Below are 20,218 nucleotides of genomic sequence, written 5' to 3'. Positions count from 1 at the left end.
AAGGTCCGGGGAGACCAGATATAGTGAATGCAGGGTCCAGGGAGACCAGATATAGTGAATGCAGGGTCCGGGGAGACCGGATATAGTGAATGCAGGGTCCGGGGAGAGCGGATATAGTGAATGCGGAGTCCTGGGAGACCGGATATAGTGAATGCGGGGTCCGGGGAGAGCGGATATAGTGAACGCAGGGTCCAGGGAGACCGGATATAGTGAATGCAGGGTCCGTGGAGACCAGATATAGTGAATGCGGGGTCCGGGGAGACCAGATATAGTGAATGCAGGGTCCGGGGAGACCGGATATAGTGAATGCAGGGTCCGGGGAGAGCAGATATAGTGAGTGCGGAGTCCTGGGAGACCAGATATAGTGAATGCGGGGTCCGGGGAGAGCGGATATAGTGAACGTGGGGTCCGGGGGACTGGATATAGTGAATGCTGGGTCCGGGGAGATTGGATATAGTGAATGCGGGGTCCGGGGAGACCAGATATAGTAAATGCAGGGTTCTGGGTGACCAGAAATAGTGAATGCAGGGTCTGGGGAGACCGGATATAGTGAATGCAGGGTCCGGGGAGACCAGATATAGTGAATGCAGGGTCCAGGGAGACCGGATATAGTGAATGCAGGGTCCCGGGAGAGCGGATATAGTGAATGCGGGGTCCTGGGAGACCGGATATAGTGAATGCAGGGTCCTGGGAGAGCGGATATAGTGAATGCAGGGTCCGTGGAGACCGGATATAGTGAATGCAGGGTCTGGGGAGAGCGGATATAGTGAATGCGGGGTCCGGGGAGAGCGGATATAGTGAATGCAGGGTCCCGGGAGACCAGATATAGTGAATGCGGGGTCCGGGGAGAGCGGATATAGTGAATGCAGGGTCCGTGGAGACCAGATATAGTGAATGCAGGGTGTGGGGAGAGCGGATATAGTGAATGCAGGGTCCGGGGAGAGCGGATGTAGTGAATGCAGGGTCTGAGGAGAGCGGATATAGTGAATGCAGGGTCCGGGAGAGCAGATATAGTGAATGCAGGGTCCGGGGAGAGCAGATATAGTGAATGCAGGGTCCGGGGAGACCGGATATAGTGAATGCAGGGTCCGGGGAGACCGGATATAGTGAATGCAGGGTCCGGGGAGAGCGGATATAGTGAATGCAGGGTGCGGGGAGACCGGATATAGTGAATGCCGGGTCCGGGGAGAGCGGATATAGTGAATGCAGGGTCCGGGGAGAGCGGATATAGTGAATGCAGGGTCCGGGGAGAGCGGAAATAGTGAATGCAGGGTCCGGGGAGAGCGGATATAGTGAATGCAGGGTCCGGGGAGAGCGGATATAGTGAATGCAGGGTCCGAGGAGAGCGGATAGAGTGAATGCGGGGTCCGGGGAGAGCGGATATAGTGAATGCGGGGTCCGGGGAGACCGGATATAGTGAATGCGGGGTCCGGGGAGAGCGGATATAGTGAATGCGGGGTCCGGGGAGAGCAGATATAGTGAATGCAGGGTCCTGGGAGACTGGATATAGTGAATGCGGGGTCCGGGGAGAGCGGATATAGTGAATGCAGGGTCCAGGGAGACCGGATATAGTGAATGCAGGGTCCAGGGAGAGCGGATATAGTGAATGCAGGGTCGGGGGAGAGCGGATATAGTGAATGCAGGGTCCGGGGAGACCAGATATAGTGAGTGCGGAGTCCTGGGAGACCAGATATAGTGAATGCGGGGTCCGGGGAGAGCGGATATAGTGAACGTGGGGTCCGGGGAGATTGGATATAGTGAATGCGGGGTCCGGGGAGACCAGATATAGTAAATGCAGGGTTCTGGGAGACCAGAAATAGTGAATGCAGGGTCTGGGGAGACCGGATATAGTGAATGCAGGGTCCGGGGAGACCAGATATAGTGAATGCAGGGTCCAGGGAGACCGGATATAGTGAATGCAGAGTCCTGGGAGAGCGGATATAGTGAATGCGGGGTCCTGGGAGACCGGATATAGTGAATGCAGGGTCCTGGGAGAGCGGATATAGTGAATGCAGGGTCCGTGGAGACCGGATATAGTGAATGCGGGGTCCTGGGAGACCGGATATAGTGAATGCGGGGTCCGGGGAGAGCGGATATAGTGAATGCAGGGTCCGTGGAAACCAGATATAGTGAATGCAGGGTGTGGGGAGAGCGGATATAGTGAATGCAGGGTCCGGGAGAGTGGATATAGTGAATGCGGGGTCCGGGAAGAGCGGATATAGTGAATTCAGGGTCCGGGGAGACCGGATATAGTGAATGCAGGGTCCGGGGAGAGCGGATATAGTGAATGCAGGGTCCGGGGAGACCGGATATAGTGAATGCAGGGAGACCGGATATAGTGAATGCCGGGTCCGGGGAGAGCGGATATAGTGAATGCGGGGTCCGGGGAGAGCGGATATAGTGAATGCAGGGTCCGAGGAGAGCGGATAGAGTGAATGCGGGGTCCGGGGAGAGCGAATATAGTGAATGCAGGGTGCAGGGAGACCGGATATAGTGAATGCCGGGTCCGGGGAGAGCGGATATAATGAATGCGGGCCCGGGGAGACCGGATATAGGGAAAGCAGGGTCCGGGGAGAGCGGATATAGTGAATGCGGGGTCCGGGGAGAGCGGATATAGTGAATGCAGGGTCCGAGGAGAGCTGATAGAGTGAATGCGGGGTCCGGGGAGAGCGGATATAGTGAATGCGGGGTCCGGGGAGAGCGGATATAGTGAATGCGGGGTCCGGGGAGAGCGGATATAGTGAATGCAGGGTCCTGGGAGACCGGATATAGTGAATGCGGGGTCCGGGGAGAGCGGATATAGTGAATGCAGGGTCCAGGGAGACCGGATATAGTGAATGCAGGGTCCGGGGAGAGCGGATATAGTGAATGCAGGGTCCGGGGAGAGCGGATATAGTGAATGCAGGGTCCGAGGAGAGCGGATATAGTGAATGCAGGGTTCAGGGAGACCGGATATAGTGAATGCAGGGTCCGGGGAGACCGGATATAGTGAATGCGGGGTCCGGGGAGAGCGGATATAGTGAATGCGGGGTCCGGGGAGAGCGGATATAGTGAATGCGGGGTCCGGGGAGAGCGGATATAGTGAATGCGGGGTCCGGGGAGAGCGGATATAGTGAATGCAGGGTCCCGGGAGACCAGATATAGTGAATGCGGGGTCCGGGGAGAGCGGATATAGTGAATGCAGGGTCCGTGGAGACCAGATATAGTGAATGCAGGGTGTGGGGAGAGCGGATATAGTGAATGCAGGGTCCGGGGAGAGCGGATGTAGTGAATGCAGGGTCTGAGGAGAGCGGATATAGTGAATGCAGGGTCCGGGAGAGCGGATATAGTGAATGCAGGGTCCGGGGAGAGCAGATATAGTGAATGCAGGGTCCGGGGAGACCGGATATAGTGAATGCAGGGTCCGGGGAGACCGGATATAGTGAATGCAGGGTCCGGGGAGAGCGGATATAGTGAATGCAGGGTGCGGGGAGACCGGATATAGTGAATGCCGGGTCCGGGGAGAGCGGATATAGTGAATGCAGGGTCCGGGGAGAGCGGATATAGTGAATGCAGGGTCCGGGGAGAGCGGAAATAGTGAATGCAGGGTCCGGGGAGAGCGGATATAGTGAATGCGGGGTCCGGGGAGAGCGGATATAGTGAATGCAGGGTCCGAGGAGAGCGGATAGAGTGAATGCGGGGTCCGGGGAGAGCGGATATAGTGAATGCGGGGTCCGGGGAGAGCGGATATAGTGAATGCGGGGTCCGGGGAGAGCGGATATAGTGAATGCGGGGTCCGGGGAGAGCAGATATAGTGAATGCAGGGTCCTGGGAGACTGGATATAGTGAATGCGGGGTCCGGGGAGAGCGGATATAGTGAATGCAGGGTCCAGGGAGACCGGATATAGTGAATGCAGGGTCCAGGGAGAGCGGATATAGTGAATGCAGGGTCGGGGGAGAGCGGATATAGTGAATGCAGGGTCCGGGGAGACCAGATATAGTGAGTGCGGAGTCCTGGGAGACCAGATATAGTGAATGCGGAGTCCGGGGAGAGCGGATATAGTGAACGTGGGGTCCGGGGAGATTGGATATAGTGAATGCGGGGTCCGGGGAGACCAGATATAGTAAATGCAGGGTTCTGGGAGACCAGAAATAGTGAATGCAGGGTCTGGGGAGACCGGATATAGTGAATGCAGGGTCCGGGGAGACCAGATATAGTGAATGCAGGGTCCAGGGAGACCGGATATAGTGAATGCAGGGTCCTGGGAGAGCGGATATAGTGAATGCGGGGTCCTGGGAGACCGGATATAGTGAATGCAGGGTCCTGGGAGAGCGGATATAGTGAATGCAGGGTCCGTGGAGACCGGATATAGTGAATGCGGGGTCCTGGGAGACCGGATATAGTGAATGCGGGGTCCGGGGAGAGCGGATATAGTGAATGCAGGGTCCGTGGAAACCAGATATAGTGAATGCAGGGTGTGGGGAGAGCGGATATAGTGAATGCAGGGTCCGGGGAGAGCGGATATAGTGAATGCAGGGTCCGGGAGAGTGGATATAGTGAATGCAGGGTCCGGGAAGAGCGGATATAGTGAATTCAGGGTCCGGGGAGACCGGATATAGTGAATGCAGGGTCCGGGGAGAGCGGATATAGTGAATGCAGGGTCCGGGGAGACCGGATATAGTGAATGCAGGGAGACCGGATATAGTGAATGCCGGGTCCGGGGAGAGCGGATATAGTGAATGCGGGGTCCGGGGAGAGCGGATATAGTGAATGCAGGGTCCGAGGAGAGCGGATAGAGTGAATGCGGGGTCCGGGGAGAGCGAATATAGTGAATGCAGGGTGCAGGGAGACCGGATATAGTGAATGCCGGGTCCGGGGAGAGCGGATATAATGAATGCGGGCCCGGGGAGACCGGATATAGGGAAAGCAGGGTCCGGGGAGAGCGGATATAGTGAATGCAGGGTCCGGGGAGAGCGGATATAGTGAATGCGGGGTCCGGGGAGAGCGGATATAGTGAATGCAGGGTCCGAGGAGAGCTGATAGAGTGAATGCGGGGTCCGGGGAGAGCGGATATAGTGAATGCGGGGTCCGGGGAGAGCGGATATAGTGAATGCGGGGTCCGGGGAGAGCGGATATAGTGAATGCAGGGTCCTGGGAGACCGGATATAGTGAATGCGGGGTCCGGGGAGAGCGGATATAGTGAATGCGGGGTCCAGGGAGACCGGATATAGTGAATGCAGGGTCCGGGGAGAGCGGATATAGTGAATGCAGGGTCCGGGGAGAGCGGATATAGTGAATGCAGGGTCCGAGGAGAGCGGATATAGTGAATGCAGGGTTCAGGGAGACCGGATATAGTGAATGCAGGGTCCGGGGAGACCGGATATAGTGAATGCGGGGTCCGGGGAGAGCGGATATAGTGAATGCGGGGTCCGGGGAGAGCGGATATAGTGAATGCGGGGTCCGGGGAGAGCGGATATAGTGAATGCGGGGTCCGGGGAGAGCGGATATAGTGAATGCGGGGTCCGGGGAGAGCGGATATAGTGAATGCGGGGTCCGGGGAGAGCGGATATAGTGAATGCAGAGTCTGGGGAGAGCGGATATAGTGAATACGGGGTCCGGGGAGAGCGGATATAGTGAATGCGGGGTCCGGGGAGAGCGGATATAGTGAATGCGGGGTCCGGGGAGAGCGGATATAGTGAATGCAGGGTCCGGGAGTTCCGCGGTTTAGTAACACTTTAAGGCTTTTGAGCTGCATGATAAATCAAACACATTTGTACATTGTGGCACCGCATTCTAATTAGCACATTTCTGCAATGCACCTGCTCTATTTACGATGCATTGTGGTGCCATTCATTGTGAATGGAACTCCTTGCACTATACAGTAGAGCAATGTACTGCAACACATCATACAAACTGTGCGTTGTGGTGTGCTGTATTGCTGAAGAAGGGTCATGTACGTTTTCTTTTATCCATTGTGGTGTATTGGCAGTCCATTCATAATGAATTTTGGTCTATGAATAAGGCAGTGCACATTCATGCATTCTGGAACTCTAGTGTGAATGGCCCCTCAATATTTACATGTGCCTTGAAAAGTCTTCCTCCCCCTTGAAATGTTCCCCATGTTTTCATGTTACAACCAAAACCATCAATGTATTTTATTGGGATTGGATGTGATGGACCAACATTGTGAAGTGGAAAGAAAAATGAGAAATGGTTCCAACATTTTTTACAAATAAATCTGTGAAAAGTGTGGTGGCATTTGTATGCAGCCCCCCGGAGTCAATAGTTTGTAGGACCCCCTTTGGCTGCAATTCCAGCTGCAAGTCTTTTTGGGGATGTCTCTTTGCACATCTAGAGAGGGACATTTCTTCCCATTCTTCTTTGCAGAATTGTTCAAGCTGTCAGATTGGATGGAGAGCGTCTGGGAACAGCAATTTTCAAGTCTTGCCATAGATTCTCCATTGGATTTAGGTCTGGACTGTGACTGGGCCAGTCTAACACATGAAGATGCTTTGATCTGAACCATTCCATTGTAGCTCTGGCTGGATGTTTCGGGTCGTTGTCCTGCTGGAAGGAGAACCTCCACCCCGGTCTCTCATCTTCTGCAGACTCTAACAGGTTTTCTTCTAAGAGTGCCCTGTATTTGGCTCCATCCATCTTCCTATCAATTCTGACCAACTTCCCTGTCTCTGCTGAAGAAAAGCATCCCCACAATATGATACTGCCACCACCATGTTTCACGGTGGGGATGGTGTGTTCAGGGTGATGTGCAGTGTTAGTTTTCCACCACACATAGGGTTTTGCTTTTAGGCCAAAAAGTTCAATGTTGGTCTCATCTGACCAGAGCTCCTTCTTTCACGTTTGCTGTGTCCCCCACATGGCTTCTCGCAGACTGTAAACGGGACTTCTTATGGCTTTCCTCCAACAATGGCTTTCCTCTTGTCACTCTTCCATAAAGGCCAGATTTGTGGAGTGCACGACTAATAGTTGTCCTGTGGACAGATTCTCCCACCTGAGCTGTAGATCTCATGACCCATGATGGAAGAGTGGGGGAAGATGGAATAGGTCTGCTTGCACTATACAGAGTCCTGGTTTCTGGATAGTGAATGGGCCCGTTTGCTCGTGTTGCACCCTCCAAGTTAGGCCGTTAGGTAAATGTAGTTTTTGTCTTCACTGTAGTGAGTGGAGCAGTGATTGATTGATTGATTGATTGTTTTTGTCTGTTCAAGTTTTCCTAAGCTGGGTGTTTGATTTCTCCCACCTGTCTTCAGAAGACATTTCCAGAAGAGCAGGGAGTTGCAGATGATCAATATGAATATTTATCATGCCCCAGCCAATCCCTGGAAGGAAGCGCCCAGAAGGTGGTTGGGAAGGTGATAAATGTTTGGGAAGCTCTGGATAAGTGTATTTCCTCTTCAGGGAGGAATACAGTCTCCTGTGGGGGGCTACTGTCTCTAGGACAGAGGTTCTGAAACAAGAGATTGCAGTCTCGGTCACAGCAGGACTGCTAAAGGAATATTCGCTGGAGGACACTGTTCTGAAGTCCTGGTCTGGAGAAGGATCTTTTTATCTCCCTCACCTATGGAGGCTTGGTGTCAGACAGCTCCAAGCAGGGGCGGACTGACAACTCACGGGGCCCCCGGGCAATAGGCAATCATGGGGCCCCTGTGTCCTTGCCCAAACTCAAAAAAGCCTATGAAAAAGGTACCAGGGGCATCTCATGGGGCCCCCTACTCATGGTGCCCGAGTTTCCAAATGGTCAGTCCGCCCCTGGCTCCAATAACATTGTAAGTAAAGACCTTGCTGTGGATTTTGGGTGTGCTAGCGCTAGAAGGGATCTAAATTGCCAGAGGTTCCTACATGGACTGGGGTAGAGTCCTAGATATACTGGCCATTCCCTGTTACCTCCAGGAAAGGCTGCTATTAGAAGATTAGTGGGAGGTTTGTCCTCCCATTATTGCTATTGATTGTTTTTACCCTAAACCCCTCTCTTTTTAAAGGTTTCTTGAAGCATTTAATACTAAAAAGTCTTCCCCTGGATCTGGTGTGAATGGACTAGTGCTTGCATTGGCCTCTGTACTTTTAGGGAAGAACCAGTTATTGCCAGCGGCCCCTACAGGGGTGGCGCTACACACGGTATAATGTCTGGATACACAGACAGACAAGTTGTTGATATCACTGGTGTACCAATGGATTTTCTAGTGTAGAGATAAGCTGGATGCAAATGTTTGTTTACAGGGGCTATCTTGAAAAGGGCAGAATGATGAATGGCTTTTCACATGAGTGCGTTGGAAGATGCTATGAGACAGAAGCAGCATGTGACGTTGGGGAGGCTCTCTTATTACGGGCTATTAGAGACCATTAGAGGTCAGGTGCTAAGTGTGACTCTACATGGCCTGAACAGGGGGTCACTACAAACCACGGGGCTCCATAGCCAAACTTGGATTCCCCGGACCCTCTCTGTATAGCAGCAGGCAGTGCCAACTGTGACAATAAGCAACATAGTCACTACACTACCAGTATGAAGGAGGGGGTCCTGTGTAATCATAGGGGGTACCATGATGGAGAGGGTACTGTGTAATGATGGGGGTAGTATAGGGGAGGGGGTCCTGTGTAATGATGGGGGTAGTATGGATGGGATCATGTGAAATTATGGGGGCAGTATGGAGGAGGGGGTCCTATATAATGATGGGGGTAGTATGGGGGAGGGGTCCTGTGTAATGATGAGGGTAGTATGGGGAAGGGGGTCCAGTGTAATGATGGAGGTAGTAGGGGGGAGGGGTCCTGTGTAATGATGGGGTAGCATGGGGGGGCTGTGTAATGATGGGGGCAGGATAGGGGAGGGGGTCCCGTGTAATGATGGGGGTAGTATGGGAGAGGGATCATGTGAAATTATGGGGGCAGTATGGGGAAGGGGGTCCTGTATAATGATGGGGGTAGTATGGGGAAGGGGGTCTAGTGTAATGATGGAGGCAGTACGGAGGAAGGGTCCTGTGTAATGATGGGATAGCATGGGGGGGCTGTGTAATGATGGGGGCAGTTTGGGGGAGGGGTCCTGTGTAATGATGACAGTAGTATGGGGGAGAGGCTCCTGTGTAATGATGGGGAGAGTATGGGGGAGAGGGTCCTGTTTAATGTGAGAGTGAAATTGCATGGGGGGGGGGGTGCAAGAAAATGTTTGCCCAGGGTCTAATCAATATTAAAAATGGCCCTGCGAACAATCAATGCTTTCTTCAGCCTCCTGGCTTTTTCTTGTATCCCCTGGTGCTCTGGCCCTTAGACTTAGGGCCCCTGTCTGTTTCTTCTCCAGACAGTTCTCTCAAACTCTCTGTGCTCACTATGTAGATCAGGGATATCCAACCAACAGCCCCAGAGAGTTTGGCATGCGGCTCGGGAACGTCTGGAGGAACGCTGGGGATCCTGTCGGAGCACAGCATCCATGGTGGCCAACACAGACAAGCCCAGCAAACTCACTTCTGTAGGGACGCCGTGGCCATGACGTGACGTCATCACGCACAGGTATTGATGATAGATTAGCTTTGGAGAATCTGCCTGTTTACATGGATTAAAGCGATATTGTGGATTTTTAGTGCACACTTTAGTTTTAATAAAGCAGTTGTATTTAAACATATTACACTTTGCTTGTGTTTTTTCTGTCTTTTATCCTGGGTGGCTGTGAACACTTTCTGATAGCTGGTTACTGCTGGTGTATGGCCAGCTTAAGATCACTTATACTGCCCTACTGACTCTTGTACACTCCCCTGCTGACCTCCCATCCTCTGCCCTGCTGACCCCTATCCTGTGCCCTACTGAACACCTATATACTGTCTCACTGACTCTTGTACATTCCCCTGCTGACCTCCCATCCTCTGCCCTGCTGACCCCTATTCTGTGCCCTACTGAACCCCTATATAGTGTCCCACTGACTCTTGTACATTCCCCTGCTGACCTCCCATCCTCTGCCCTGCTGACCCATATCCTGTGCCCTACTGAACACCTATATACTGTCTCACTGACTCTTGTACATTCCCCTGCTGACCTCCCATCCTCTGCCCTGCTGACCCCTATTCTGTGCCCTACTGAACCCCTATATTCTGTACCACTGACTCTTGTACACTCCCCTGCTGACCTCCCATCCTCTGCCCTACTAACCCCCTATATTCTGTACCACTGACTCTTGTACACTCCCCTGCTGACCTCCCATCCTCTGCCCTTCTGACCCCTATCCTGTGCCCTACTGAAAACCTATATACTGTCCCACTGACTCTTGTACACTCCCTTTCTGACCTCCCATCCTCTGCCCTGCTGACCCCTATTTTGTGCCCTACTGAACTCCTATACACTGTCCCACTGACTCTTGTGCACTCCCCTTCTGACCTCCAATCCTTTGCTGTGCTGACCCCTACCCTGTGCCCTACTGAACCCCTATATACTGTCCCACTGACTCTTGTACACTCCCCTGCTGATCTCCCATCCTCTACCCTACTGACCCCTATTTTGTGCCCTACTGAACTCCTATATACTGTCCCACTGACTCTTGTACACTCCCCTTCTGACCTCCAATCCTTTGCTGTGCTGACCCCTATCCTGTGCCCTACTGAACCCCTATATACTATCCCACTGACTCTTGTGCACTCCCCTGCTGATCTCCCATTCTCTACCCTACTGACCCCTATTTTGTGCCCTACTGAACCCCTATATACTGTACCACTGACTCGTGTACACTCCCCTTCTGATCTCCAATCCTCTGCTCTGCTAACCCCTATCCTGTGCCCTACTGATCCCCTATATTCTGTACCACTGACTCTTGTACACTCCCCTGCTGATCTCCCATCCTCTGCCCTACTGACTCTTGTGCACTCCCATGCTTACCTCTCATCCTCTGTCCTACTGACCCCCTTGACCCCCTGTACACTGCCTTGATAACCTGCTGTAAACCGCCCTACAAACGAATGGCCTCTGCACTCTGCCCTACAAATTGCTGACCCTATTTCTCTCCCCTGCTGGCCCCCCTGTACACTGCCCTACTGACTTCTATGCACTGCCCTGTTGACCTTGCATCCACTGCGCCCCTGACATTATTTCCTGCACCCCCACATCAGAGAGGCTAGATCCGGCCCTGCTTCTCAGCAGAATGGTGCATTGTATAATGTTTATATTTACAGCCCGACACGCCATCGTATGTCACATGATCATTGCGAAAACATTTGTCTGTGAGACAACCTGCAATAATACAGAGTCTACATGTACAGGTTAATTAATAACTTCACCAACGTAGACGGTTGTATCATCACCACCGGGCTTCCTATACAGTAAGGACACTCATTCAAGACGAAAGCTGGCCATACACTAGAAGTAGCTAAAATGTGTTCCTTCTCACATTCGTTCCATTTTCTTGTTCAAACATTTTAGTGAAATTTCCAAAATCTGTAACAAGCGGAGTACATTCAAAATACATGTGCAAAAAAAAAGGAGAACATGGCGCCCAAAGGCCAAATGAAAATGTCGTACAAAAACATACAACAGGGATCCATAGTTAAACATAAGGGAATAATGCAATACAAATGGAGGTAAAACATGGTCATGGTCCAAATAAAAAGTACTGCTCACAAGGACTATTGGACGGGATCACTTTGGGTGGGGGGGCCCATGGAACACAGCTCACTTTGGAGAGGTGCGGAGACCCCTGTCTCAGCTCCCCATATCCCTATTATGTGTAAGTCACCCTGTGCCTGTTAGGGGTACAGGGTGATATGTCCTGATAATGTGTAGACATGTCTAGGAGATCGGTGGGGTGTGGGGGGTTGTTGATTGTTAATGCCATGTGGTTGCATCCCATTGTTCTATTGTGTCTTGCTTGGGAGCAAACTATTATGGGATGTATGTGTTTGTGTGTATTGGCTTGGTGGAGGGTGTTTCCGGCAGCCCTCCCACCTGATGGGACTGTCTGCTGTGTCTCTTGTTACTGGCTGTGGATTGCCCTGCCCTGTGTATATATCTTGTATCTGTGTTAAAATAAAGTAGTCTATTTCCTGATTTATTTCAAGACTGGTCTTGTCTAGTCTCGTATGGTCAGCGTTGGTGTCCGTGTTCGGATGGGGAAGCAGTATTATCAGGGGCGGACTGACCATTTGGAAACTCGGCCACTGCCCGAGGTCCCAGGATCAGTAGGGGGCCCCATGAGATGCCCCTGGTACCTTTTTTCATAGGCTTTTTTGAGTTTGGGCAAAGACACAGGGACCCCATGATCCCCTATTGCCCGGGGGCCCCATGAGTTGTCAGTCCGCCCCTGGGTATTATAACGAAAATACCCAAGCGCAGACTGGGACGGTTCCATTACAGACTACATGAAGGTTCCATGCAAGACGAAGGAAGAAAAGTGGTAGTGAGTAGAAAAGAAAAGGGAAAGAAAAGAGGAGACCCGGGGGGGAATAGAAGAAGGGGAGGAGGAATGTGTGACTTCCGGATAAGAAGAGGCAATCTCGGGACCGGACCAATTTTTAGGTTGGCATATAGGACCACCATTGGGCAAGACTGGGGGATGTTAAGGGAGGAGCAACAAATTCGTTCAATTTTCTAATGGTCGGTGGGGTAAAATCAATGTTAGTTTTTGACTGATGTGACAAGAAAATTAGAAGGGGAAGGATGGAAAATGTTTCTTGAACATCCAAAACTGTGAATGTGGCTTTCATTTGGAATATCTGACTGATTGTAATAAGCATGTCCTAAGCACAACAGAAATCTGCTGAATACGTCCAGGATCCCATTCAGGTAGCAGCTCTGAATTAGTGTTGGCCTATGTTCGAGTCGAGCATAGACTGCTTGCGTGTTTGCTGAACGCACGACCGGAACAGGCGTTCGGTGGGCTGTTCGCCCGCCACGCCCGACAATGCACTGTGATACAGATAAATACAAGTGAAGGAATGGATGCTGCCTAACTGACCCCAGGAGTCCAGTGTTGAAATATGGCCTCAGCCGCCCTTCTGTGACCAAGCCCCGGTGGGCAGCGTGAAATGCATCAGAGGGCATGGCCAGAACGGCGGCCATTCCTCAACATTGGACTCCTGGGGTTGGTTGAGCAGCATCTATCCCTTCATTCGAAGGAAACTACGTAGTTGAATTATTGATAGCCAGATCAGGGGCGGACTGACAACTCATGGGACCACCGGGCAATAGGGGATCATGGGGCCCCTATGTCCTTGCCCACACTCAAAGCATACCCAAAAAAGCCTATAAAAAGGTACCAGGGGCATTTCATGGGGCCCCCTACTGACCCTGGGCCCTTGGGCAGTGCCAGAGTGCTCGAAATGGTCAGTCCGCCCCTGAGCCAGATCCAACGCTGTGATACACAATTTTTCAAATGCTCAAACAATACTCTACTGCTGTATGGCCAGCTTTAGTCTTAACATGGAAAAATATATCTGATAATAAGTCCACTTTAATCAAATAATAGAGAGAAAGTTTTTATTAGCTCTTTTCTGCATGTACTGAGGAACTTTACTATTTTGTATACAGTCAATGGTTCATCTCAGTTGGTAAAAAGTTGTTTGAGCAGTTGATCTGGTTGCTGTATTGGATGCATGCACACGTCAGGTCTGCAGTTGCTTCAAGTGAGGCTGGCCTTGTTGTTCATCATGAAGTTCCACTTGAATTCCCCACATCTGTGTTTTTTTTAAATTAGTGGCTGCGGGTTTGTTAGCTCTCATGTGGATGCACTGAGCAGGCTAGATTACTGAGCCATGGGGATCAGAAAAGAACTGTCAAAAGACCTGCGTAACAAGGTAATGGAACTTTATAAAGATGGAAAAGGATATAAAAAGATATTCAAAGCTTTGAATATGCCAGTCAGTACTGTTCAATCACTTAGAAATTCAGGGATCTCTTGATACCATTCCAAGGTCAAAGATTGCAGCCACAGCTGCCAGATTTGGGATATAGAGAAAACCCCACAGGAAACCTCCGTAGAAATACAGGCTGCTCTTGAAAAAAGATGGCGTGGTTGTTTCAAGGAGCACAATGTGACGATACTTGAACAAAAAAGAGCTGCATGATCAAATTGCCAGAAAGAAGCCTTTAGTGCACCAATGCCACAAAAAAAGCCCGGTTACATTACAATATGCCCAACAACACCTTGACACACCTCACAGCTTCTGGCACACTGTAATCTGGAGTGACGGGACCAAAATAGAGCCTTAGGATCACAACCATAAGGGCTATGTTTGAAAAGGAGTCAACAAGGTCTATAGCGACAAGAATATCATCCCCACTGTGAAGCATGGTGGTGGATCTCTGATGTTTTGGGGGTGTGAGAGCTCTAAAGGCATGGGGAATCTTGTGAAAATTGATGGTAAAATACATGCAGCATGTTATCAGGAAATACTGGCAGACAATAATGCTTTGCTAGGTTTTTTTTTTTACTTCCTCTGGATCAACTGTGGGTAAAAGGATTATAACTTTTTTTTTTTCTATGGTTGAACTGGATGGAGTTTTGTCTTTTTTCAGCCAGACTAACTATGTAACAATTTGCATTTTTCTGCACGAAAGCTTCGCATGAACTTTCCAGCACAACAATGACCCTAAACACAAGGCCAAGTTGACCCTCCATTAGTTACAGCAGAAAAAAAGATGAAGGTTCTGGAATGGCCATCACAGTCTCCTGACCTTAGTATCATCGAGCCACTCTGGGGAAAAGTCAAACGTGAGGTTCATGCAAGACGAAAAAAGACTTTGCATGACCTGGAGGCATTTTGCCAAGAAGAACGGGCAGCTATATCAAATGCAAGAATTCGGAGCCTCATAGCCAAATATTACAGAAGACTGCATGCTGTCAATGATGCTAGAGGGGGCAATACGCAATATTAAGATCTACTGAGGGCATGCAGACTTGAGAGTGTTCTTGATCTGGCCAACTGTTGTGAAGGGTGCTTTCTTCACCAGGGAAACAATTCTTCGGTCATCCACCACAGTTGTTTTCCATGGTCTTCCGGGTCTTTTGGTGTTGCTGAGCTCACCGTTACGTTCCTTCTTTTTAAGAATGTTCCAAACACTTGTTTTGGCCACGCCTAATGTTTTTGCTATCTCTCTGATGGGTTTGTTTTGTTTTTTCAGCCTAATGATGGCTTGCTTCACTGATAGTGACAGCTCTTTGGATCTCATCTTGAGAGTTGACAACAACAGATTCCAAATGCAAATAGCACACTTGAAATGAACTCTGGACCTTTTATCTGCTCATTGTAATTGGGATAATGAGGGAATAACACACGCCTGGCTATGGAACAGCTGAGAAGCCAATTGTCCCATTACTTTTGGTCCCTTAATAAGTGGGAGGCACATATGCAAACTGTTGTAATTCCTACACCGTTCACCTGATTTGGATGTAAATACCCTCAAATTAAAGCTGACAGTCTGCAGTTAAAGCACATCTTGTTTGTTTCATTTCAAATCCATTGTGGTGGTGTATAGAGCCAAAAATGTTAGAATTGTGTCCATGTCCCAATATTTATGGACCTGACTGTACATATTGTCACACACTATGCAGAACAGTTATAGCTAAAGAGTTGAAAAACATTTAAATAAAAATGGCCTAAACCTCCCTGGATCTGACCATTTTAGTTGGGTAGGGCTTAGCTGTGGGTACGTGTGTCTTCATGTGAAAAACTGCCAAGTGATTACTTAACACCATTCAAGTGAGCCTGGACGTTCTTGAAGTTCATGAATATGAAGCAACCTTCTTCTGGAAGGTTCATGGACCTGCCACATGTTACAAAACTTCCACAACATCCCCCTTTCATATATTGTGGAGCTGCATATTAGGCACCAAAGTGACAAAAGGTCCATCATGAATACCCAATACAGATAGGTGGCCTTGGTTGAAAGCAAGGGTGAGGAAGGAATTGACCTAAAGTACATCTAAATCCAAAACTTTGTAGGAAATAAAAATGTATTGATACAAATATGCTGTTATAATTAAAGCCCTAATTATAATTAAGCCCTATCTGCTCCTCAAAAAATGGGACATCTCATCAAGAAACATTCTGAAAGTAAAGGGGATTAGGGGACAAGAAGGTCCTGGAACCAGGGGCGGACTGACCATTCGAGCACTGGCCGAGGGCCTGGGGTCAGTAGGGGGCCCCATGAAATGCCCCTGGTACCTTTTTTGTAGGCTTTTTTTTTTGTAGGCCAAAAAGGGTGTGCTTTGAGTGTGGGCAAGGACACAGGGGCCCCATGATCTCCTATTTCCCGGGGGCCCCATGAGTTGTCAGTCCGCCCCTGCCTGGGACTGACTCAAGTGATTAAAGACCACCAAAAGCCACCTTAAAGTGTATAGATACAACGTTTTTCTCAGTTTTTGAAGGGGTAAGGAAGGGCTAAAACCCCTCTCAGATTACTTTTTGTTGTCTCTGTCTCTTCGGGGAAATTTCTCTTCACTTCTCTTAGAGGAAATCTCTATCGAGTTAGGGGAAATCCCCTGTTAGACAGAACTGGTGTTTTCTACAGAAGATCCCCCCACTCCCTTTATGTTCTGGTGAAAACTGTAAAATGTTGGATTTCCCATACTTTTATGTCCTAATGTACATGGAGACCAGGACAAATACATGAGTGACTCTCAGAATAGACAGAAATAAAGACCTGACAGGGGTTTGAACTACTTCATTAAAAAAAATATTTGCTGTACATAGACTTTAATTTCACCTTCCCAATTGACTTCAATGTTTTACACTAAAATGGTGAAATTTTACCAAAATTTTCCAATTTCTGCCACATTTTTCTCATCCCTACACCCTTATAGTTTCTGTGGTTTACAGTGAACATTTCAAACTCCCTACAGATTCACTAGAATATTAGATTTTAGACAATCGAACTAATCGTCTCCTACCATCATAATGAAGGTGGACAGCAGCTCAGCCATGGCCTCCCGAGCCCATGTGTTGTGGATGGAGATGGTGGCATGGATTCTCTTGATAAAGGATATCCCCGTCTTCATGTTGGCAGCCAGCTGACTTTGACACCGGCATGCAGCTCTGGTTAAACGCTAACACCCGGGGCTGCTTAAAAAGTTACTGGAAGGGAAATGATTAGTGCAGTTATTATTGAGATCTGGGCGTTAACCTTGCCCTCCCCTCCTGATAGCTCCAAGGTCCAATGATCACTGCAAATGGAGAGATACGGAGCTTATGACAACTTGGAAACAATTCCTGTTGAAATATCACAGTGAGCTCACTGCCTCCTGGATCCTATACAAGTACAAATATAGAGTCACTTGTCCCTGCCAAAAAATGTCACACAGGCTGGCTTGACACAGTGATCTTATTAATTAGAGACTATATCTTGCCACAAAGTCCAAGTGTAGGGTGGCTCCTTAATCCTTGCAGGATCCTGTGGAGCCACCCTTGTGTGAGAGCCCCCTGGTCGGCTGTGTGCTTCCATGAAAACACATCTCCCCAAGGCAAACCACTCCCCTGCTTCCTCCACCAAATTAATTGAGGGACAGAAGCTGGCGCCTACACTGTCCCTCAATTACCTGATAATCAGTGTGTTTTTTGACAGGAAGTTCAGGGAAGCTGCCCCATGGGACCTGGAGCTGGGGGCTGTGTATGGCATAGTAACTGTTTGTGTCCCACATACTGTGCATTACATTATGTGCTGGGGCAAGTTTAACAATTCATGCAATCCCCTGGGCTCCTGGACAAGCCCAGGGAATATGTCTCCCTGTGTCAGGGATCGCGGCTCCGTGGTCCACGATCGCGGCTCTGTCCCCCGCGCATGCGCATTGGCGGCAGATCGCGCCGGGACACAGGCACTAGGTCCCGGCGAGCCGCGGCTGACAGGACGCCGCGCATGCGCAGTAGGAGCCGCGGGCGCGCCTCAGGTGTCCAATGACAGCCGGGGGCGCGTCCTAGCCGGCCAATGACAGTGCAGGGCGCACTATTTAAAGATGCCCTGCACTGTCACAGATTGCCGCAAGGTCTTCCTGTGATCCTGAGTTCCTGCACCTATCTTGTGACCCTGATTGACCCTGACTACGCTGCCTGCCCCTGTGATTGACCCGGATTGTCCTGACTATTCTGCCTGCTCCTGCGTTTGACCCGGATTGTCCTGACCATTCTGCCTGCTCCTGCGTTTGACCCGGATTGCCCTGACCATTCTACGGATTGACTTCCCTGCTGACCCTGCGTGTGACCCGACTACTCTTCGCCTACCGATTCTGTACCCCGCTTACCCTCACGGGCCCACGATCCGTTACTACCCTGCTGGGGCCGCCATCCTCTTCATATCTGGCTCTCCCGGTACCTGTCCCCAAAGGTCTCCTCAGCCACTGGCGGGCCTGCTCGGAGGTCGTGACCTGGCCCGGGACTGTTTCAAGTCCATCCCCACCATCAGGGGCTCTGGTGAAAGCACAGCCCGGGCTTAGACCCCACGCTCTGAGTAGGTCTGTCAGTTGGCAGCCTGAGGCACCACCTGGCGGATCATAACAGTACCTTGCGGCCATGACAGAGCCAGGAAGTGGACCGGCGTCCCTAGAGGATATTTGTCAGCACCTGGAAACCTTGACCCAGGCTTTTCAGAACTTCCACAGTCGCTGCGCCCGACTGGAGGACCGCATGGAGTCATTAGCCCCCCTGACTCCCCCTGCTCAGAGTCCTCCACCTGCAGGACCTCCCGCTAACCCGGTATCCGGAGCGGTTGCCACATCCCTAGCTCCTGAGCCGCTTCCGAGCCTTCCGGAACGCCTGCACCCTATACTTTGACTTACAACCCCGCACGTTCACCACCGAGACCGTCAAGGTGGGGTTTATAGTCTCCCTCCTTCAGGATGAGCCCCAGGATTGGGCTCACCGTCTGATGGAGAAGCACGACCCCCATCTTGACTCCGTGACCGAGTTCTTTCAGGCCATGGCCGTCTTGTATGACGACCCTCAGCGAGCTGCTTCCGCAGAGGCGACTCTATACTCCCTGCGGCAGGGCCGCCGGACAGCCGAAGAATACGCGTCCGATTTTAGGCGTTGCATGGGAGACACCAGATGGAACGATGTGGCCTTATGTCACCAGTTCCGCATCGGGCTGTCTGAGTCTCTCAAGGACGAACTAGCGCGAGTAGGCCTACCTGACTCCCTGGAAAAACTGATTGAGTTGGCCATTCAAATTGACCGTAGACTAAGGGAACGTCGGCTGGAAAGGAGCAGCCAGGGTCAAAGGGTGGCATGGATTCCATCCAGAGATACAGCTCCAACCCCAGGGAACCATCCGCGAAGCACGGAAACAGGGGACAACCCGGAACCCATGCAGCTGGGATTGGCCCGTTCCCACTTATCGGTCGAGGAACGTCAGAGGAGACTATCACAGAACCTATGTCTGTACTGCGGGGAAGCTGGTCATCAGGTGCGCTCCTGTCCTGCTAAAATGAGTAAGTCCACGCCCGTTTCTTTTACTCTACCTGCAGGAAGGGATGATCAGTTGAGTTACCTGGCCATTCCTGTGTCTTTACAGCTCCCCGGAGGAACATTGTCGGTGACCGCAATCGTTGACTCAGGAGCCTGTAGTTGCTTCATCGATCTGACTTTTGCCCACCGGCAAAAAATCCCTCTCCAGACCAAAGAAAGGGGGTTCAACATCTTCTTGGCAGATGGGTCTCGTATAAAATCAGGGGTGGTGGACCAGGAGACACCACCCATTTTCACCACAATGGCAGACCATCACCAGGAGTTCCTCCGTTTGGATGCCATCGCATCCCCCCTTTTTCCAGTCATTCTGGGCCTCCCTTGGCTGAGGGCCCATAACCCCCGGATTGACTGGGAAAAGGGAACAGTTCAATTTTGCTCACCCTATTGTTTGAGTCACTGCCACGTCACAGGATCTGTGGTTCCCCGGTTCCTCCTGTGCTTGGATGGTGACACCGATCTATCCCAGGTTATTCCCCCGGCCTACCATGACTTCTTAGACGTCTTTAGTAAGCGAGGAGCTGACGTTCTCCCTCCGCACCGTTCCTACGACTGCCCCATAGACCTCCTACCCGGATCTGAAATCTCATTCGGCCGTATCTTTCCCTTGTCCGAAGCAGAATCAGGAGTACTGAGGGAGGGGGATGAGTGGAAGACGGCGTTCCGTATGAGATTCGGTCACTACGAGTATTTGGTGATGCCGTTCGGGCTCTGTAATGCACCGGCGACCTTTCAGCACTTTATCAACGATGTTTTTCGTGACTTTCTTGATATTTTTGTGGTGGTTTATTTGGATGAC

At 50.7% G+C, this 20,218-nt stretch overlaps 1 protein-coding gene across 1 annotated transcript in view; it reads right to left on the bottom strand.

Moving 5' to 3' along the window:
- LOC149459157 (aquaporin-7-like) overlaps nucleotides 1–17,092 on the bottom strand; it is a 69,194-nt gene extending 52,102 nt beyond the window's left edge. The window contains exon 1 of the mRNA XM_089681577.1: nucleotides 16,857–17,092. Coding sequence (XP_089537703.1) covers nucleotides 16,857–16,964 — 108 coding nt within the window. The 5' untranslated portion in view covers nucleotides 16,965–17,092. The remainder of the gene's footprint in view (nucleotides 1–16,856) is intronic.
- Nucleotides 17,093–20,218: the final 3,126 nt, after the last annotated feature.

The sequence above is a fragment of the Staurois parvus genome, unplaced genomic scaffold (genome assembly GCF_062004578.1).
Source record: "Staurois parvus isolate SC_StPar_1 unplaced genomic scaffold, SC_StPar_1.0 ptg000271l, whole genome shotgun sequence".
Lineage (NCBI taxonomy): Eukaryota > Metazoa > Chordata > Amphibia > Anura > Ranidae > Staurois > Staurois parvus.
The sequence above is the reverse complement of the archived record's forward strand: the minus strand, read 5'-3'. Positions and strand labels throughout refer to the sequence as shown.